At 32.7% G+C, this 23,895-nt stretch overlaps 1 protein-coding gene across 1 annotated transcript; it reads right to left on the bottom strand.

Moving 5' to 3' along the window:
- Positions 1 to 22,856: 22,856 nt before the first annotated feature.
- On the bottom strand, positions 22,857 to 23,294 carry LOC107020393. The gene has a single exon (XM_015220739.1). It carries the CDS (start codon positions 23,292 to 23,294, stop codon positions 22,857 to 22,859), a length of 438 nt encoding a protein of 145 aa, XP_015076225.1.
- Positions 23,295 to 23,895: the final 601 nt, after the last annotated feature.

The raw sequence follows: 23,895 nt of genomic DNA, 5'->3' as shown, positions 1-23,895 counted from the left end.
TTGTTATTGAGAATGTGTAAACAGATAGAGTGTGGTTATTGAGTTGTGTGTTTGGTAAACTGTAAATTGTTAGGTTGTAGCATGGAGGTTTAAATAGGGTGTAAGGAGTAACCGTATTTTGTTCACTTAACTTGTGTTTAGAGGTCTGCTTGTTGGGTACCGCGTGGTTTGGTACTCACTCCTTGCTTCTACAAATTTTTGTAGGTTACTAATAACAGATAGTATTAAATAATATTAGTATTTACTGTGTACTAATCCTAGTCCTATTAGGATTAGTACTCCTTAATCCTAGTCCTATTAGGATTAGTACTCCTTCCTATATCTTCTATATATATCTCCCATGTATTCCCTTATTAGGTTAACACTTCAATACAATCAATATTCCTTCATGGTATCAAGAGCCAGAAAACCTAGATCTTCTTTTCTCTAGTTTTTTTTTCTTTTCTCTCTTTAGGGCACCGATCGTTCCCTCTCTTCTCTTGGGCGGCGGCAGCCATGACAACCGAGGTGGATCCTCTCGATTCACTTCCTTCTGGCGTTAAACTCCTTCTCAGGCATCTTCATGCCCTGATTCCCGAAAAATTATCAGACATAAATTACCCTACATTGAAAATCACCGTTCTTACAGCCCTTGAGGACAATTACCTTCTCAAATACGTCGATGGAAGCACAAAACCGCCACCGGCAGTCATCACCGCCACGGACAAATCAGAAAAAACCAATCCGGCCCATGCCGCCTGGAAAGCCGTGGATGGCCAGATCCGATCATGTTTGATTGCGGCATCTCTCCCACGGTTCAGAAACACGTCCGATCCTACACAACTGCTTCAGCCCTGTGGACGGCCCTCGCAACACGCTATGCATAAATTTCCCACTCTCATATTTTTCAATTGCGTGATCGTCTCCACACAATTACCAAAGGCACGAAAACTATGGCGGAGTATTTAGACGAGGTCTCCACCATCATCACAGCCCTCGACACCGTGAACGAAATCATTCCCGAAAAAGATCTCGTCATGTGCGTCGTTCGGGGGCTCCCATCAGCTTACTCCTCCATTAAACAGGCGGTTCGCATCAGTCCAACGCCCGTTGACCTGGCTACTCTCTCCTCGTGGCTAAAAAGTGAAGAAATCAACGTGGATCTGGAGAGCAAACTTCTTCTCCGAGAAGCCGCTGTTATGGAGCCGGCCACCGCCCTCACCGCAAGCCAGAACTATCGCGGGGGGCGTGGTGGCGGCCGGCAGGGGAGCCGCGGCGGCTACGGCAGAAACAGCGGAGGCCGCGGGCGCGGCGGTCGGCAGGGCAGTCGTCCGCCGTACGACGGTCAGCAGCACGGCAGCAACAACAGCCTGCACTCCTTCGGCAGCGGCGGGCAGTCATCTTCCAGCGGCGGGCAGGGCACTTACGAGCGGGATCGTCCAACTTGTCAAATCTGTCAGAAAACAGGACACACCGCTGCTCATTGCTGGTTTCGGTATGAGGAGAGCCGAAATAGTGATAACCGTGCCAATTATGCATCTCAAGCCGGCCCTTCCTCTGAATGGCTGTTGGATACTGGGGCCAACATGCACGTTACTTCTGATCTATCCAAGCTTAACGCTCCAAATCCATATCATGGCTCCAATGGTATTACTGTTGGCAACGGTGAGTCCCTTAATATTTCTCACACTGGCACGGGTACCATTAAAACCCCCACCGCTATCTTTCACCTAGGTAACCTTACCCACGTCCCTTCTATTAAATCCAATCTCCTTTCAGTTCACCAATTCACAAAAGACAATAATTGCTCACTCTTGTTCACCTCTAATGATTTTCAGATCCTAGACAATACTACCAAGAGGGTGATTTTTCAGGGCCCCTGTGAGCATGGTCTGTACGTTCTTCCTGGCACAAGTTCGTCTGCCCACCCAGTTTCAGAAAGCGTTCCTGTGGCTCCGGTGGCTCTTTCGGCTGATGGCCACAGTCTGTTGTGGCACAGTCGTCTGGGTCACCCGTCTACTCAAATAATAAATTCTTTAATGTCTCAATTAGGTTTTTCTTCCATTCATGTAAACAATTGTGACTCCTGTTCAATTGCTAAATCTCATAAATTACCTTTTACTTTATCTGAGAAGCGTACAACTGCACCTTTTCAACTTATTCATTCTGACCTATGGGGTCCTACTGCTGTTCCTTCATTTGCTGGTTTTCGCTATTATATTTGTTTTGTGGATGATTTTACAAAATACACTTGGTTGTACCCACTAAAACACAAATCACAGGCATACACCACCTTTGTCACTTTTGAAAAAATGGTCAAAACACAATTCAATTCTCATGTTAAACTTTTTCGAAGTGACAATGGAAAGGAATATGTCAATAACATCTTTGGCCAGTTTCTGCAATCCCTGGGAATTATACATCAAACCTCCTGTCCATACACTCCCGAACAGAATGGGGTGGCTGAGCGTAAGCATCGCCATCTCATTGAAACGGTGGTTACTCTTCTACATCAATCTCATCTCCCTGTCTCCTTTTGGGTAGAAGCTCTAGCCACCGCAAACTACCTCATTAACAGAATGCCCAGTCACACTCTCTCCAACAAATCACCCTATCAACTCCTTTACCAAGAACTTCCCAATTATACCAACCTCCGCGTCTTTGGGTGTCTTGCCTACCCTTGGCTACGCCCTCATATTACTCACAAATTACAACCCCGATCCCGTCCTTGTATTTTTTTGGGCTATCATCCTACCTCCAAGGGTTATCGCTGTCTTGACCCACAAACTCATAAAGTCTACATATCTCGTCATGTCAAATTTGTCGAAAATGAGTTTCCCTACGAGTCTATTTCCTCCTCCACAAATACATCATTCATTGGCGTCCTTCCCCTTTTTCCAACATACTCACAGGGTCCCTCACCACCTTCCCCCACACCTCCACCCACTACCCAACCACCCCTCATCACCCCTTCGACCGTCACCCACAATACACCCGCAACCACCACCCACACTCACAACCAACCCGAACCACCCCATACCCACAACATCTCCAGCCCGATCCGTTTTGGGTCCTTCCCGGCCACCCCCGAATCACCACCGCCCGTGCCACCCCCCAATACTCATCCCATGTTAACCCGTGGCAAAGACGGTATCTTTAAACCCAAAACCTTTCAGGCTACCATACTACCAAATACACCCCTTCCCGATAGTGAACCAACAACCTACTCTGTTGCCTCAAAAAATGCTTATTGGCGTCATGCTATGGATGACGAGTTTAAGGCTTTGACTGATCAGAAAACTTGGGTTCTTGTACCTAAGCCCCATGGGCGGCACCCAGTGGGCTGTAAATGGGTGTACAAAATTAAACACAATGCGGATGGCAGTATTTCCAGGTACAAGGCTCGTTTGGTTGCTAAAGGCTACAATCAGGAGTATGGGCTTGATTACTCCGAGACATTCAGTCCTGTTATTCGGCAGGAAACCATTCGCCTGGTACTGTCACTCGCCGTGCGCAACAATTGGCTCATCAATCAGTTGGATGTTTCCAATGCTTTTCTTCATGGCATGCTTGATGAAACTATCTACATGACGCAACCACCGGGCTATGTTGATCCCCGCTTCCCTCAACATGTTTGCAAACTCCAGAAGTCTCTGTATGGGCTCAAGCAAGCCCCCCGTGCTTGGTACACACGTCTGAAAACGTTCCTCCAGGGACTCGGCTTCACGTGTTGCGTACACGACACGAGTCTGTTTACTCGACATTCAGCACACGGTACAGTCATTCTTCTTGTCTATGTAGATGATATCATTATTACAGGCTCTACTGCAGCTCTCATTCAGGATGTCACTCGAGCTATGCATACTACCTTCAAAATGAAGGACCTTGGCCCGTTACATTATTTTCTGGGAATGGAGGTTTCTCGGACAGGCAGCGGCTTGTTTCTTCATCAGTCAAAATATGCTCGAGATCTGTTGCAGAAAGCTGGACTGGAAAAATGCACCAGTCAACCAACACCGATGGCAGTCTCTTCGTCTACGAATGGAGCCGACACCCCCTTTGCCGATATCACCCACTTCCGCAGCCTCATTGGGGCTCTACAGTATCTGGCCATTACCCGTCCTGACATCCAGTTTGCTGTCAACCGAGTTGCTCAGCGCATGCATCAACCAAGTGAACATGATTACCATTGTCTAAAACGCATTCTCAGGTACATTTTTGGCACTCTTGGTCGTGGTTTACTCATTCGACCCGGGGACTTGGAGCTTCGGGGTTTCTCAGATTCAGATTGGGCGAATGATAAAAATGACAGAAAATCTACATCGGGGTTTCTCGTTTTTTTGGGGCCGAACCTGATCTCCTGGTGTACAAAAAAACAACCCAAGGTCTCTCGGTCCTCGACTGAAGCTGAATACCGCGCCCTTGCTCTTCTTGCTGCTGAGACCATGTGGGTCACATATATTCTTCGCGAACTCCGCGCCACTCACACTGTTCCTGCTCTCTATTGTGACAACAAATCAACCATCTGTGTGGCCAAGAATTCCGTCCTACACACCAGAATGAAGCATGTTGATACCGATTGTCTCTTTGTTCGCGATGAAGTTCAGGCCGGCACCATGACTGTGCAGTATGTACCCACTGATGAACAACCGGCTGATATTCTCACCAAGTCTCTCCCGAGCCGACAGTACGATTACCTCAATTCCAAGCTTCCGTTCGCTTCCACTTAGCTCAGCTTGAGGGGGGATAATAACAGATAGTATTAAATAATATTAGTATTTACTGTGTACTAATCCTAGTCCTAGGATTAGTACTCCTTAATCCTAGTCCTATTAGGATTAGTACTCCTTCCTATATCTCCTATATATATCTCCCATGTATTCCCTTATTAGGTTAACACTTCAATACAATCAATATTCCTTCAGTTACGAGCCCGGATCTTCGTGATATCTGTCATTCTTTTCGTTTCCGAGGCATCTTGTGGAGGGTTGTGAGGTAGTTGCTTGTCATCTCAGCGAACTTTCCTACTCCAGTTTATGACTTTGTTTTTACTTGAAAGACAATTTCATTTTAGACTTCTATTTTATTTCAATTCTAATATTTACATTAGAGGCTTGTGCACGTGGCAACCTTGTTTTGGGAATTGAATTAATATGACTTGGTTTCATAATAGAAATTGTTGTTGGATTGTCATTTACTTCCGCACTTCGTTAGATATTGGGTTTTAGGCTGACTTTTGTTGGTGGGATAAGACAAGTGCCATCACACCTATTTTTGGGTCGTGACACGAACTGTTCTTATCATTATAGAAATGACAACAGGGGGAAATTGGAGATGGAAAACTTTTTAGTAATATTTGGATTTACGCAACCTTGTCGAGATTTCGCAGAAAATTGAAGTCACTAAAGTGTAGAGAAATCTGATAGCAATCGGGTGAACCATTTATGATTATGATTTATTTGTTTGATGTAATATCCAGCTGGTGTAATAAATGTTCCATATATGAGAAAAATGTAGTAAATCATTCATAAATAAAATTGTATTTCATGCATATATGACTTAATGTTGCATAAATTTTGACTCTTTGTTCACTTAATAAACTACCACCATATTAGTTTGTTTAGAGATCCTGTTTATGATGTAACTATTAATTTTGGTAACTCATTTGATGACATATTTTAAGATATAAAAATCAGCATATAGGCTTTAATGTTTTCTACAAAATTAATCATGTCTATATACGTTGCATATTAATTTATGCATGTTAACTTAATTCTCATATGTTAAGGTATATGGTAAAATATTTTCTAGCATGCAAATTGATTAGTAATCATGGCTCTAGGAATTGTACAATATGGATGACCTTTCAATCATTTAGAATCATGTTTTTAGGTATTATTAAGTAATTTTCAGGATGCTAAAATTATGATAATTTTCTGCGTATTTCTACCATTCGTAACTATTTTTGTACTACAATTGTTTTTGGTCACTCAAAATAAATCAATTATTTGTTACCATGTTAAATAACTTAGTTATTTTTATGCATTTTTCTTCCACCGCATATTAATAACTCATCTTTCGCTCCTGCGTGCTAATCTGCTTGGCAATGAAACTGTCCTCCAGTCTGAAAATCAAATTTTTTTTGTAAACTGCTACTTTTAAATTCTCTCCACTTAAAATCAGATGTTAAATCTTGCTCTACATGCACATATGCCCTGTTCAAATATGTCAATGAATAAATTCTGCATTTTGAATAATGTTTTGCCACTTAAAACAAGCTAATATATCAGTGTCGGTATGAAACTGTCATATTCTAGATTAAAATTATATAAAATAAATCTTTGGCCCTTGTAATATTCTGCTTGTTAATATTATTTTATTACTTGTTAATTAGTCTTTATTATTATGTTGTTTATTTGCACACACACATAGCATGAGACCCTCACAACTATGTGTGTTTGAAAGACAGTTTAATGAAATTTAGGAGCCAATGTGAGATTTATGTGTTAAATGCTCGTCCTATTCGCTTAACTTGGTGTGTAGGGGGCCTATTAGGATCATATATTTTTCTTTCGGTCTAAACCCTCCTTAAATAGTAGTCAATTGTCTCTAGGACATTAAGCGGCGCGCTAGGCACCTTTTAGAACGTTATGCATGTTGAGGTTGGGTAAGGGTAGTTTAGGCCCTACACAGATGATGACATTGCCTCGAACTGTAAACGAAAAATATATGGTTTGTATGTATCTGCAAAGTCTTTTAAAGTCTCCTTTTTTTAATGTGTTTTGTAATTATATTTATTTTTGGTAGTTTAATAAATGAAATAATCTTTTGCTCTTGACTATTTCATTGTGTAATTTACGTCTCCTTGCTTTTTCTGTTATTATTTGCTTAGTATTTGTTATGTTTAATATTATGTTATAACCTAGTCTCACATGCTTAAATAAATAATGAAAATAATAAAGTGTTCAATATTATTTATCACCTAGTTGGCATGTTTAAATTAGTTAACCTAAATGAAGTAACCATACTTGCTACTTTTAACCCCCACATAAGTTGCATGAGATACGGTCATGATCTACATTTGTGGACTTCGAGGAATTCCTAACACCTTCCCCTCGAAGTAACTTGAACCTTTACCATGATCTCTGGTTCGTTGACCTTAGTTAGATTTAGCTAGGTTAAATAAATTGCCCCAACACCCATCAATTCATTAGGTGGCGAATCTTCAAAACATTTAAAAATCCAAAAAAGTTGTTAGGTCGTGATTAAAATTTATTTTTTAAAAAAATGGAGCACGACAATGAACTATTTATTGCATTTGAACCTAGTCATTAACACTACTATATTTTTATGTATTACTAATTTGAGATTTTATTATTAAAAGAGGTGAATTTTGCAATATGGTTCAATATTTTTCTCTTTTGTTTCTTTTCACTTTTTATTTGTTATTTCATTATATATTATATTTTGGTGAAAAAAAAATTATTCTATATCATTTTTTTATGGAATTTGATATAATTTATGTTTAACATTTTTTTTTACAGATTGTACGAATTGTATAAAGAGGAAGGTGAAATAAGAGAAACTGCAAGTTTGTTCAAAATGCAATACAAATTTAGGTATTTTCCCCTCGTAAAAAATCAGGTATGCCCTCTAATTTTGATTTTTTATACTGTCCTTTAAATATTTTTGAATTACTTTATAATGTGATATATCTCTTTTTTTTACTTCTAATAAGTAAATTTTATTTGCAAAGACACGAAAATTGTAACAAATAAGGTAGAACATAGAGAGTTACATTATTCCTTCGTCCTATTTCATGTGAAGGTGTTATTTTTTAGAGAGTCGAACAATTTTTTTCTTTAATTGTAGTTTTCACAATTTTTTTAATAATTCTTTATCTTGACTTACAATATCTTTTTATATATATAATTATTTTTAAAAAAAAGGTTTGAAGACTTTGTACGAGAATCAATAGTAAAATTACGTATTTTGACTTTCTTATGTTGACTATATACTCAAATTATAAGAACAAAGATACACTTCTAATGCAACCATATATTATTCTTCTAAATGTTTATGGTGATTAGTGTTCTTTTGTTTCCTATGTTAACGAAAAATAACATGTACTTAATTAAACAAATTAAGGTAGTGTCAAAATTTACATACACACCACTATTTTAAAAAATGTAAAAACAGCCACTGTCGTTTGATATTTGCTATATTTTTCCTTTTCGTTCATGTTATATGGATTCATTATTTATATTATGTTAATTCTATTACATGTCAAAGTGTTATTATTTGAGGAATTAAACCATTTCTTTCCTTAAGTATTTTGATTCATTCATTATGTTGATTTGTAGCACCTTTTGTGTCTACATTTTTATTTTAAAAAGTTGAATTCATGCCCGAATTCCTATTCAAACTAAGATGATTTAATCTTCGTATTCCATACCTTTTCAAATAATTCGAGATAAAGAAAGTACATATTATAAGTAAATTTTTCAAATACAAGTACAAGATTTTTACTCTAGGTTTATGTCGCATAAGTAGAAAGAACTGTAATTTCATTCATTGTACATATAAATGTATGTGAAAAATAATTTATATAACTTCTTATAATGCTTAGTTTTTAGGCATGATCACCAAGTGTAAGGGATCAGAGACATGTTCTCAAATAAAAGAAAATAATTTATTGAGTATGGACTAATTAAAAAATTCAAATAAAGCGAACCCAAAAAATTCGCTCGTGAGGATATTGCTTTGAATAAAAGTCCTGACATGCTCATTGATACTCCACTATCACCTCCTCCTGACGTTGTTGTTTCTGCTATATGTTTAAAGAGAATGGAGAAATCAATTTCTTCCACCGTAAATGTTATACAACCTGTTGATGATGATAAAGTTTCGAATGAACAAATCATATCGAGTAGTAATACTTGAAGGGAAAGAGGTAGAGATAGAGGTAGAGGAAGAGTGTGTTGGACTAACCTTCTGTATGCCTCTATGTTACACTATAAATAGAGGCATACGACTTCATATTGGAGAAACTTGAAGATTTGATGAATATTTGATACATACTTTAGAAATAATAAATGCTGTCAACTTTTGTCTCCCTATTTCCATTGTTTTCATCTTTTATATCGGTTGTCATATATTCTTCTTTTGTTTATATTGTTAGTGTGCTTTAGTTTTACAACAACGAGGATCTTAAATTGCTTTAGTTTTACAATAATTATCAGCACAAGTAGCTCATTTTCCTTCAAGAATCAATAGTAGGTATTTCTTGATTTTTTTATGAATTATCCTAGTAATTCTTCATGCAAGGTATACTTCATTTTCTATATATTATTTGTACTAACAAAATTTATTTTGTGGTTATTTGAAAGTGGTGAGTAAATTATGATAATCTTCATAACAATATTGATAGGGACTATTAAAATATTTTAATTTATTTTAACTTGGGACTTCTATATGGTTCCAACATGTTGTTCTAATTAATAGTTTTGTTCATTTTTATTCCAATTTTAAGTCAAATTTAGATTGTATTTATGATATTTAATATTTGTTTATTTTTGGTAATGTATTTGGTTTATAAGACATTGGTTAAGGGTAAGACGATGAATTCAGGTTTCACTGCACCAAATGGGTAAGACATCGATTAAAATCTCGGTGCACCAAGATAATTAGAATTTGGATTCAAGTCTCATCGGTATATGACGAAATGCGTCTTTATATGGATAAGGCATTGGGTTTAATTCCTAATGCTCTATAATGATGATATGATGATGACTAACATAAAGTTGTATACTTTTGACTGGAAGTCATGAAATTTACCCAATTAATTTTCTCCATTCTCTCATGTGACTGTGGTAGCAATGCATAATATGTCTGAAAAATGACAAGTGGTTGAATGTATGAATATGGTTATGGTAAAATGCTAATGGTCATCATTGTGGTAATGAATAGAAAGAACATTATGGGTTCTTAAGATGATCCTTCAAATGTGAAGGTAATCTTTATACATCAAAGTGGTATGAGAAGTTGGGCACATTGTTGTTGGTGCAACCTAATTTAAAAAGCTTTGTAAATCCTCCATCAAAATAAATGAATACAAACTGGTAGTACATTTGATACATTTGACCTCTTAAAGTGATGTTGAGGTGAGTCGCATAATGCCAAAACATGACAATGAGTTTCCAATAAAAACTTATGGAACATGTACAAATGGTTATGGTTCATTTCTTGAAGAAAATGTGACTTGTGTTCGTATGGATAAGAACATATTCATGTATTGTTGGATGAATGTCGCATCTCACCTTTACTGGAGGTTTGAGAGATTGAAAGAAAATATTTTGACTAAATGGTCATTTTGGTCATATATATACTTTGAGTACTACACAAATATTGTAGTATGTTTTAAAATATACTATTGGAGGACAAAAGAAAGAAAGAAATCTTTTCTGTAAAGATTGTAGCCATGAACAAAATAAATATTATTGTGTGGCAACACAAATTTGTCATTGATTATCAAGAAATAAGTCTTGAATGTAATAATTTTAACCATGACAATAACAATAATATTCTCCTTGAAGGAGATGGTCACCATAAGAATGACATTGTGAAGTTTGTGGTAGTAAAAAAATGATATTGAAACTATAAATTATGGGAAGATTTAATATCTTCAAATTACTACAACAAAAGTGGTTATAAATATTTATGTATAAGATCACCTATTTTTTCCCCTTTTGTTTGTTGTATACATATATAGGCATGCTGATGGAATCACATGCAAAATTAAACTAGAAGATTACTAGAATAAATATCAGTTAGCACAATCAGTTGGGCATTTCGATTCAAATGTGATGCAAAAGAAATTCAGAATTCATGTGGCTATATGTTGAAGAAATAAAAGATTCTTCAAGATTTCTCTTTTTTAGCTTGTTCTCGTGATAAAATGATTATTGTACAAGCTAAGGTTGGGATTGTATCCCTAAAATTATTTGGAACAAGTAAAAAGGTGAATATGGCCTCGTTCACCTGCCATGTGGACCGTTCACTATTATGATTTAATAGATGCACCTATGATATGGTCACATGTGCATTTGTATCAAGTTACAAAATGGTTTTTGTAAGGTTGTTTGCTTGAATTATGAAATTAAGAGCACAATTCCAAACTATAAAGTCATGTTGATAATGCTGGTTGGTTTAGCAGAAATTGTATGCCTCCAATTATTGCTAGACCATTGGTTATGAGAATAAATCTCTCAAATAAAATTTGGTATGAGATAAGTTTATTTAACTAATGTATGCATCAAGCCAACAAGATTCTTCCAACTTAATTGGTTCAGGGTCAGGAATCAAATAATTTCCATCTCAAAAAACAATTGGACATGTGCACATATGATTTTATTGCTCCACCATGCACAAAGATGGATACCTAATTCAGGTTGAGGATGAATGTTAGATTTCCTAACATTAGAGGGAGATATGTGTGGCAGCTGAAAATTATGTGTGAGGTAAATTATCTAGATCCTCGTTACAAAAATATAAACTTGAAGTTCAAGAGATAATTCATTTGCAAAATGTTGGAAGTAATTTGCTAGATGTATTTGCTGACCCAATATTTTAATTAAGTTGTAAATGCTCCAATAAATAGTCCTTGACTAACAGAGTCTATGGCATACCAAAAGCGTGATAGACTAATCTATTCCAAATGTAAAACTCCTTAAGGAAGGAGAGGACCAATCTATTCCAAATGAGGTAAGTGCTTTGAAAGAGCACTATCACATAACATTTCATAAAACCTTGGCAAACGTTCAGGTACCTGAAAATAATGAAAAATGAAGAGATCTCGATAAGTTATATCGTATTGAAATCGATATCAAAATCGTCGTCGACGGTATATTTGATATGATGTAGCACTCAATTCTATAATTGGTTATGAGGATCTTAAATTCGACTATATCATATAGTGTGGACAGTTAAATGGTTGACACTATTCAAGTATATTTCGTTTCACTTAGAAAAACGATGCTTTTGAACATATAGTTCATAGATCAAAGTATATGTCAGTGGGAGTACAAATGAATCATTGTGTGAAAGTGTAACCGTAAGATATAAAGTACGGTTTGTGCCTCGGGGCATAAAGGATTTTCGCAGAAGTCTTGACATTATAAAATGGAGATATGTTATCCAATGCTGAATGAAATGAGACTTGTTTCAGTTTGGAAATAGATTAATACTTAAATATACATAATGAATGATTATTACGTCTAACTAGACGATGAAGGTTATATGAAAATCCTTGAAGGATTTAAAAGGTTTTTAAGCAATTCCATTGAGTACCCAATGATTTTGAGGTTGCTTAACACAAAGAAAGAATCTTTTCAACCTCAAATGTCATGTTTTAGTGTAATTGGTGCACTTACAGATTGCTGGTTATGCAAATGTTAAAAGATGTGTGACTTTCTTTGAGAAAAAAAGACGAGCTTAAATAAAATTGATCAATCTCTCATGAGTCAAAAATGATTTCATTATGTAGATGCAAAATATTTATTTGATCTACATTAAGCTCGATCGCAAATGAGTTATTTGCTTTCACATTGAGGCACAATAATATCTTGGCATTCAACAAACATTGGTAATCACTTCTTCAAATCATATTGAGTTATGAAGTAAGTCAGGGATGTGTTTGGTTGGAATAGTGATCTATCATATTCAAAAATTAGGTGATTTTCCTTTGGCAAAGGATACTTCAGCCACCATATACGAAAATAATATATAGTTCAATTGAATAGAGGATACAATCAAAGGAGATCAGACACAACATATTTCACCAAAAGTCTTTTTCACACATGATCTTCAAAAAAATGACGAGATAGATGTTCAAAGATCCATTCAAGTGATAATCTTGTAAACTTATTCACTAAAGATTGTCAACATCAATATTTGAGAAGTTGTGATACAAGATTGGAATGCATTGTTTCCAAGAAATCAAGTAAAGTTTTTATTGGGGGGAGAAAAATACGCATTGTACTCTTTTTCTTAACCATAGTTTTATCCCAATTGGGTTTTTCTGGTAAGGTTTTTAACGAGGCAACATTCAAAGTGTATTGAAAGATATGTTTACTCTTTTTCCTTCACTAGAATTTTGTTTTCCTCGGGGTTTTTTTCCTAGTAAGGTTTTAACGAGGCATATTATCTATGGACATCCAAGGGGGAGTGTTATAAAATAATATAATGTGGATGTCCACTACACCAAGAAGTAACTACATAACCTCCTCCATTATGAAGATAAACATAANTATATATGTATGTATGTATGTATGTATGTATGTATGTATGTATGTATGTATGTATGTATGTATGTAGGAAGATTAGCATGTTATGTGTGGATTTCAAATAATTTTTTAAAGAAATAAGTGTCAAAAACACAACTAAACTATCGTTTTTTTAGTTTCATATCTAAATTATTTATTTATTTTAATTTCATATTTAAACTATCACTTTTTAGTTAGAGAAACGCTCCTGGTGTGTGTAATACAATTTCTCTTTTATTTGAGAAACCTTAAGACATGACATTCAACATGAATAAAATATTTCACCTTGACAAAAATTAAAGGGATAATGCACAAGTACCCCTTCAACCTATGCTCGAAATCTCAGAGACACACTTATACTATACTAAGGTCCTATTACCCCCCTGAACTTTTTTTTTAAATAATTTCCTACTCCTTTTCGGCCTACATGACACTATCTTGTGGGTCCTATGATGGTTGACTTTTTTTAAAACTAGTGCCACGTAGGCTGAAAAGGGGTAGAAAACTACTTATAAAATAAGTTCAGGGGGTTAATAGGACCTTAGTATAGTATAAGTGTGTCTCTGGAACTTTGGGCATAGGTTGAGGGGGTACTTGGGCATTATCCCAAAATTAAATAATAAACGATTAATATTAATTCAAAAAATTAATATATAAAGTCAAAGATTAAAGTATTAGTATCTAGAAAAATATTTTTGTAAAAAAAGAAAATTTAAATTATTTTTCTTATCTCACTCCACCATCTTCTCCAAGTACCCATCCTTCTTTCAAAAAAAATATTTTATACAATAATTTTTAAAAGATCATACTTCAGCCTCCCTCCTCGCAAAATAAAACCACCCATTCACCCCCCCCCCCAAAAAAAAAAGGTTAATATTATTTTATTTTAAAAAAATAAAAAATTTGTAGCCCATCATATTTAATTCTCCGCTCTTAATTTTTGCTTTTCTAATTGATTTACGTACATATTTTTTAGAAAAAAATTCTACTAGAATATCAAATATAACATAAATAAATAAAAAATTAAAAAAATCTTGCAGCTGTAAGTAAAAAAATATTTTCGATGTATATATATATCTAACACAAAATGAGAAAATAATCGGAAGCAGAGGGTTAGGTGGGATGGCTATAATTGTTTTTTAGAAAACAAAATAATATCTAAATTATCATTTGAGGGCGGGATGAGATGAAGTAAGAAAAATTAACATAAATTAAAAAAAAAAACGATGGTTGGGGGTTGCGTTTGGGGGTGCGGTGAGAGTAAGTGATGGAGTAGGGTAAGAAAAATACTTAACATTTTATTTTATAAAAGAAATATTATTTTGTTGGATAATATTTTATTTAATTTTTATTTTAACTAATACTAATAGTTTATTTAATTTTCGTCAAGGTTGAACGTTTTGTCTATGTGGAGTGTGATGTGACAAAATAAAAGAGAAGGTGTATTACACACCATGATGAGAGTGGTATAAAAAAAAGATTTGTGTTTCTCAAACTAAAAAGTGATAATTTTGGTATGAAATTCACGCTCTCAATAATTTATGAATGAAACTAAAAGAAAAGTATATTTTAGGTGTATTTTTTACATTTATCTTTTTTATTAACGATATTATTAGTTTTATAATATCGGGTTCTATATTATCAATTATTTTTTTATTATTTGTGTAACTAAGTAAATATATACGTGAAAAAAGGACATTTAATAGTTAAGACAATCCATTCGACGATTTATAATTTTTTTGAGTTTGTGCAGTTCGAAAAGAGAGATTCGCCTTAATATATATACCATACAAATGAGATTAAATGCTTAAAGTTCTTAAAATAGTTCACAAACATCGAAAATAATCCATACATTAGCTAATAACTCGTCAAAACAATCGTCAAATTTTCCATAAATTATCTCGAAAAGGTCAATTGATTTTTTAACAAATTACTAATGGATCTTTTTCTATTGCTAACAAATTATTGACGTAATAATAACCAACTCGTTAAATAAATTTGAAATTTCTCGATAAATTATCAACAAATCTTTACTAATTGATTACGGACATATTTCAAAATAATACTATCAGATTTACCAACCAAGTTGGTATGTGGTTGCTAATTAAACATCCAAGACACATTTTCTGTTGCAATAATTGCCAAATGATTACAAACAATTTGTATATTGAAGAACCAAATTAATTAACTTATTTCTATTTATTAGTAAACTTACTAATGGAATACCAATCAAAATTTAGGTAGCAAATTTACCAACAAAAGTTTTGGAGTCAAGATTCAAAAAATTGCCAACAATATCATTTACAAACCGAATTTTAGTCGGTATATTACTAACGATATAAAATTTATCATTGAGTTTTTAGCAACAGATCAGTATCTTTCGGCAATTCATTGGTAATAAACATTGTCGAATGATTTTATCAATTCACCAACAAATAGTTTTGTAGTGACAATTATATATATGGCAGAGTTGATAAGAACAAATTAAAAAAGATCAGAGTTTATTTTATAAATAATTATCCAAATTTTGTGAATTGTTTTTAAATATTATTTATGTATCATTTAGAATAAAAATATCACAACTATCACTTTAAAAAATAGTGAACACTTCAAAAGTATGCTTCCCTCCTAGTTGATATATATGTCATGCCATGCCATCCATTAAAGCTTCATTTTATTTCTAAATTAAAGACTGATTTAATTCATCTAACCAAGATTATAATCTTATTATTTTGTTTCTTAAAAATGGATTAGTTTATTAGGAAGAAATTTGTATGCTTAAGATTCCTTTCTAGTACTTAAAACTTTATATTATTTTCTTAAATAATCATTCATGATTTAAAAATTTCTTACACGATAGACTTTGAATTTTTAAAAGACAACACTAACATTTAGCTGTTATATCTTTTCTCAAAAATACCAAATACCTTAAAAATCTCCTATTATAATTGAGATACAACAAGAATTTCAATAATCTAATTGCTACAAATAAAATTCAATGAAAAAACATTTTTAGATTATTATTACTTGAGGATTTTTGAAATCCCCAAGTAAATTATCTAGTGATTTTAAGCAAATAAATTGTCATAAAAACATTCGAAGAAATCTGTAATGTTAACATAGAGAAAGGTTGATAGAAAGCGAGATTCAATATTTAAGTTTTATTTTTAAATTTTTTAAATTCTTTTGTGACAGTCTTTTCGTTCAATAATAGTTGTCCACTACATTAACCATTTCATAACATAACAATAATAGAAGGTATTAGATATTTTCAATTCCGCTCTTATTTGAGTTAGTCATTTACTTGTCCATTTTTTACTTGACATACTTAAATACTCTCTTTTTCCTTTATTACTTGTCCACTTTTTTCTTTTTTAGTTGTCCCTAATTACTAGTCCATTTTGACAAATTAAGAAAGAACAAAAAAAATTTACTTATTATACCCTCAATTAATTTCTTCAAAAAATGTGAAACTTCTTCAAAATCGTAAATTTTAATTCATTCAATTCATGATTAATATGAGTAAAATGGTAAACTCATCATGTCAATCATTGTTTTCTAAATAGGTATATCAATATAAAACTCGACAAGTAATTAGGGAAAAAGAGAATAATAATTGACATAGTGAATTTACCATTTTACTCATATTAATTAATAAATTTTCAAAATTACTTTATTCATTAAAGAAGTTTACATTTTCCAAAAATTTTAACTCTTTAAATAAATTGAAGATACATAAATAAATATTTTTTTCATGATTTGTCAAAAAGTGACAAGTAAAAAAGTTAAAATTAGACAAGGAAAAGTAATTTTTTTGTATTTTTGGACAAATCAAGATTAGACAATGTTTTTTTCACTTATTATATCCTCAATTTATTTAGAAAGTTAATATTTTTTTAAAAAGATAAAACTTTTTTGATCACTAAATTAATGTTAAAATTTAATCAATTAATAGAAATAAAATGACAAATTCACTATATTAAGTATTATTATTTTCTTAATAAATATGATAAGAAAATAGGGACATAGAAAGTGTGCTATTAAATACAATAAAAAGAGGGAATCCAGTTTTAACCAGGTAATTTATTGGGTTAAGCAACATTAAGAGATTTCATTCTTGGAGGGTCCTATGTTTTGGAGACCAAGCAAGATTTTGATCCCTGGCCTACCACATTGAATATTATTTTATATTCAATTTTATCATATCCAATCCTTTTGCCTCATCTTTTTGGTCAAACATTACAAGTTCATATGATATGTGGACAAAATTTATTTAATAAACATATCTTATGAGAATATTAGAGGCAGTTGGTGGAATAATATTTATCTATAATGTACTTCTATTCTAGCTAGGTTCAGCGTAAATATAAAGCTAAACTACAGCCACAAAATATATCTGAACCAACTTCTTATATCTCTTATTTTCTATCTTAATTAAAATCACATAATTTTATTTCACATAAAATAATTAAAATAGACTTTTAAAATTTATAAAATTAGATTAGACTTTCCAAATTCGAGTAAATTCCTTATATAGTAACTTATGTTTGAAAAATTGCTTAATAATAGTATTTTTAAATTTTTAGGACCATAATATATCACCCAAACTATTTTATTTTCTTTAAAATATACTCCTCTCTCCTAATGATATGTCATGTTACAATCATTTTTATTTTTTAACAAAAACCTGTTTTAAAATACAATAAAAGCTTGTTTAATGTCTCTATAAGCAACTTCTTTAGGTACTCAATTAAGCATATACCCCAAATCTTGAATTTTATAAAAGGTAATTAAATTATAAATTAAATTAAATAATCTTTAATATTTATTCAACATATTTTTAAAAGTTACTTAGTAAAAGTTGTTATCTTTTAGTTTTACAATGTATTCCGTTAAACAATTATCAAGGCAAAATTTTATTTTTAATTATTTTACCTTGGGCAAAAATCAAATACTTCAAAAGTTTTACAATGTATTCCGTGGAACAATTATCAAGGCAAAACTTTATTTTTAATTTACCTTGGACCTACTCTTCAATTTTGATACAACTTTTTTTCAATAATTTGCTAGTAAATTAGTCTCTATAACTAATTAGTCTGTCAATTTATTTACTTATATTTTTTTTATGATTGATTTTTACAAAATATTGACAACTAAATATTAAATATTAGTTAATTATTAATAAATTAATTACCTTCTATAAAATTCAAGAATAGTGGTAAATGTTTGAATTGAATATCTAAAAGAAGTTGTTTATTGATTCATTAAACAAGATTTTGTTGTATTATAAAAACTTTTGGTTGAAAATAATAATAATGTGACATAGCATTTTATTACGAATGTGTATATTTTGAAGAAAATAAGAATAAGAACAGTAATTGGATGATATTGGATCCTAAAAAAAACAAAAAGTTGATATCATAGGAAAATTCTCAAGCATGAGATAATATCTAAGATATTTATTGAATAACTGGATGCTAACACTAGTTTGAAGGAAGCCCCAAAGAAAAAAAAGTTGTTATTCTTTGTAACAACCTGGATTTCAATTTAGAGTATTTTTACTCCATTAATTCGTGTTTCAAATAAAAGCTCGAGAGCGTAGAAAAATAAAGAGAATCGGAAGTTTTTTTAGTTTCTTAGCTTTGTACAAAACTATGTAAAATACAGTGTAATAGAAGGAAAAAAGAGTCTTCTATCATAACTAACAGTTAGTTGTCCCTTTTTCTTGTTGGTTGTGATGATAACAATCTTTTAGTTTCTATATCAGAAATGAAATTATCACGGTTCAATTCTTCATGAGAGACACTGACACTAAACTCTTGGTGAGAGAATCATTTATTCATTGAAATTCTAACGAAAACACCTCATCAAGGATAATTGTAAGGAATTTTCATAGCTCGATCCGTGTAAAAAAAAAACTTGTCCTTCAAGATATTTCTGTAACACCTCGATATTAGAAAAAGTTAAATTTAGAAGTATGACAAGGTATGTCACCACATTCTTGAATTTATTTTAATATGTCAAGAAAAAGATGTGTAGCCACATTATTAATTGAAACAAATATTTTTATCGTTTCGAAGTGTTCAATCTAACGTTAAACGAAAATATTTACTCCTTATAAAGAAAAAACATTTAAAGTAAAATATTAAACTTCTAGAATAAATTTCTGACCATTTCATATCATTTTATTTTTTACTATTCTTAAGTTGACGTCAAAATTAAATATACATTTTCTAATCAAACAAAACAATACCGAATTATTAAAAATAAATCTTATTTTCTGTTTGATAAAATAAAACAACAATAAATTATTTACTTATTTTGGCCTAACAATACCTATTTCATCATAATTATCTAAATGAAGAAAATAATAATGCCATGACCTTTAACTTTTAAGATATAACAACTAAAATATAAATAATAATAATAACAATAATAATAATAATAATTAAAGTTACCTTCATTCATGAGATAGAGATATAACTCTTTAACCTAATATTCAATATAATCAAATTAAAAATAAAACAAAACTATAACAATATTAATCATATAATTACATCAAATTTTAAAAATAAATTAAAAATTTAAGACAAAATTATTCTTCAAATAAAGAAATCAAGCACCACAAAATTTTAATCGAAACTCGATTAAAGTACCCATAAATCTTTTATAGATTGTATGAAGTGATATATAGATTATGTTACTATGATAATAAAGAAAAATTAACAAAGATATGAATGTGGTGGTAAATTTTGAAGTAGAATAAAACAAAGATGTATGTTTTTATTTTAAATTTTAATTCGTCTGTTTCTCTGTGTGAGTTTGTGTTGCTGTTTTTTTTTATTTGGCGATGGTATTTTGTTTTTTTGTTGTGTGTGTGTGTCTGTGTGTTGTTTGGTAAGGGTGAGGGTACGGTGGATAGTGGAGGAAAAAGGGGTAATGTGAGGTGAAGTGGGGGTAATACGTGTAGGTTAGGAGTAGTCATTATTTTTTTTAGATTTTTAATATAATATAATTTAATATGATATAGGCTTAAGTCATATGCGGCCATTCAAATTTGTCCCGATTATAACTTAGACACCTCAACTAGACGTACTATCTATTGAACACCTCAACTAGACGTACTATCTATTGAACACCTCAACCACCCAAATTTGAACCGTAAAACCATTTTTTGCCTACATGGCAAATCGTTTGTGATTCACGCAAATGGAGTGTGTGAATTTGTTTTTCTCTCATTTTTTACCCTGCCTACATGGCACCAACGTTAACATTATACTTCAATGTTAAAGTTGAAGTGAAATCCCCAATTCCTCTTCCCCAAAATCCTCTTCCCCAATTTCTCTCCCCCAAAATCCATTTAGAACCCTAAATCTCCAATTCTCTCTTCTACTTCTAAATCTCCAAGTTTCTCTCTTCTTCTCTAAATATCCAAGTTTCTCTCTTCTTCTCTAAATCAATTCTCTTTTATCAAATGTCGCAAATTTCAGTAATATCGAGGAAGTTGATATATGCAAGCGTGGTTATTATTGTCGACTGAAAACTTCGAGGACTCCTTAGAACCCAGGTCGTCGATTTTTTGGATGCAAATCATCAAAGGTTTGTTATTTTTCGAACAAAAACTGTTCTTGTTGTACTATTTGACAAATCAATATTTTGGTATATTTATTACGCCTTACTACTGTTATATGGTTTGTAGGAAAATGGTGGATATTTAGATGGATTGATACGTCGCTTGAAAATCTTGATGAATCATCCTCAATGAATAGACTCATAGACGGTCAAAATCCGATTGATCGACTAAAGAGAAAAGTGAAAGAGTTTGAAGAAGAAAAAGATTCTTTGAAATTTCAATTGAATGAAAGTGAAGTGAAATTGATGGTATTGAACAAGAAGCTTAAGGAAGTTAAACTCCAAAGGGATTGGAAAAATGTCAAATTTAACCGAGTTGTGATTGTTTTTCTTTGTCTACTAACTATTAAATGGTTCTTTAATATTTTGTAGTTGATAGTAGTTCAGGATTGTAGTACTTAATTGTTTAGTTTTGCAGTAGTTAGGTAGCTATTCTAGATCAATTAGTGATGTCTTAATTGGTATATGTCCTTCATATTTTGTATCAAATTGGAAGTTTGAGTTGAATTGATCTCTGTTGAATTGATCACTTGCCATGTGTTTTGAATTTTTTTTCTGGAATTGAAAGTAGTCTTATTGACAAAAACAAAAGGCATGCATTGAAAGGTAGTGTAGTTGTTGTTCAAAAAGTAAGTTAATAACACAAATGCGTGACTGAAAAATACATAACACACAGTAATGAAAATACATAACACAAATGTATTGAGAGGTAATAGAAAATCATTGTCTTACAATAGACATAGTCTTGCTAACACAAATACAATGTTCAAAAATACATTAGACGAGTGTTCAAATAAACCAAAGAGTAAATTGTTTTCAAATAGACACCCATTTAACATGGGCCAACATAATAACAACTTCTCAAATGAACTACTTCCAGTTTTTCTTTTTAGCTTTCATTTGTTGTAACTGTTAGGTGCTGACTGCATCTTTTCCCTTCCATTTTAGGCCACGGGGTTTAAAACCAATGTCTATATTGGTTGGTGAAGCACTCTTCAATGTTGTTGTCCCATGTAGAATCTTCTCACTTGATGTAGCAGGCTGCAGTATAAGATAGAAAGTGTAAAATAAGGTTAGATTATAAGGCTATAAAATATACACTAAAACAGGTAAACATGTTAGGTGAACATACATTAAATACTTGGGCTCCAGTTTTAGGATTAGAGTAAACACCAAAACCAGTTGCAGGCCTTTTGTTTTCTCCAGTAGCAGCAGCAAATGAGGCAGAACTGTATGGTCTCTAGTGACCTGATAAAGGTGGCAATTCACTAGAAGAACTATCTCTTTCTGTAACAAATGGGGTTCCTGTTGCATTAGCTTTTTTTCTTCCCAATCCTCTTCCAGTTCCAACTTGAACCCTATTTTGAGCAGGTCTTGGCACAGATGTTGTGTCAGCACAAATAGAAGTTGTTTGACTTGATTGTGTAGTTGCATATGTGGTTCTGGAAGTAGTGTGATGGACCTCCTATTGTAGACTATATAACATAAATAAGGATATATGAAAACTTGTAGAACAAACTTAAAATGCAAATGAATTTTTAAAGGCTAGCCATTATCTAATTTTACTGTTGTTTGGGTAGTTCTTGGCACAGTTCTTGGCACAGCACTCGTATCAGGACAAACAGAACGTTGTGTTCTAACCTGTTGAACAAAAATTAGTACATCTGAATAGCTGTCTAAATGAAAATTAAGGCAAATGAATATGTAAAGCAAATCTTACTCTTGTTTGAGAATAACTTTGTTGGTTGTTTCCTTGACTTGTAGGTTGAGAAGTGCTCCCCCTCCCATACTATGTCACCACAAAATAAAACATATGATTATAAACTTTAAGCAATTTACAAATGTGAATATGACTAGTATTACTTACTCTTGCACACACAGCTTTGTTATGAACAGTTTTCTTGCAAATGGAACATGTCATCTTTACTCCTTTTCTGGAAAATTTTCCCCATATTTAGGCTCATCCTTGCTCTTTCTTCTCTTCTTGCCAGGTCTGCCTGACATTTTTCTTGGTTTTGGAGGCTCTATTGATGGATTTGTAGTTTTAGGCCACATTCTCATATTGGGTATTGGTTGGATGAAATGATTGTAAGCCTTGAGAAATGTTTCCTTCATATACCAGTGCTCTACATGTTGATCAGGATCTTGATTCAAGTAATAATAAGCACAAATAGCATGAGGGCAAGGAATACCTCTCAACATCCACAACCTACAGTCACAATGCTTCTTCTCCAATTCAACAACAAATGAGTATTCCCCATCACTAATCTCAAAACCATTCACCCCATTCCATTGAACATTACAGTTCTTTGAATTCTTTCTAGTATTGCCCTTGCCATAGGTGCAATGTCTGATATCCATGTTTCAGCAAATTTGATCATGTCTATGTGTCTGTTCATCATTTTATGGCTAATATCCTCTAGCATGTTAATAATTGATTTATGTCTAGCAGCTAAGATCCAGGAATTGAAAGTCTCACACATGTTATTTTCTACAACATCACACTTCGAATGAGTCTGAAAAAAAGCTCTACACCAATTTATGGGATCATAATGTAGTAAGTCCTCTGTTATTTCCTTCTTACCTTGCTTAGACATTGCATGAACTTCTTCACCAAACTTGACTTCAAAAGAGGCCTTTGAGCATCTCCAAAACTGTTTCCTTCTTTCTTCTCCTTTCCAGTTAACATGCCAATTACTCCATATATGTCTAGCACACATTCTTTTCTCAGCATTTGGTAACAACTCCAACAATACAGGAATAAGTCCCTAACAAAAAGTATATACAGAATAAGTAATTGGAGTAGTAAAACTAAACTAAAAAAAGAAGAAATTGTATAAACAATACCTTTTGCATATCTGACATCACAGTCAAACCTTCACCAGTTCCCAAGTTTAGATCAGCAATTAAATAACTTATGAACCAGCTCCAACTATGTTTTGTTTCTGTATCCACAACAGCC

Source organism: Solanum pennellii, chromosome 1 (genome assembly GCF_001406875.1).
Source record: "Solanum pennellii chromosome 1, SPENNV200".
Taxonomy (NCBI): Eukaryota; Viridiplantae; Streptophyta; class Magnoliopsida; order Solanales; family Solanaceae; genus Solanum; species Solanum pennellii.
This window is presented reverse-complemented; position numbering and strand designations above follow the sequence as displayed.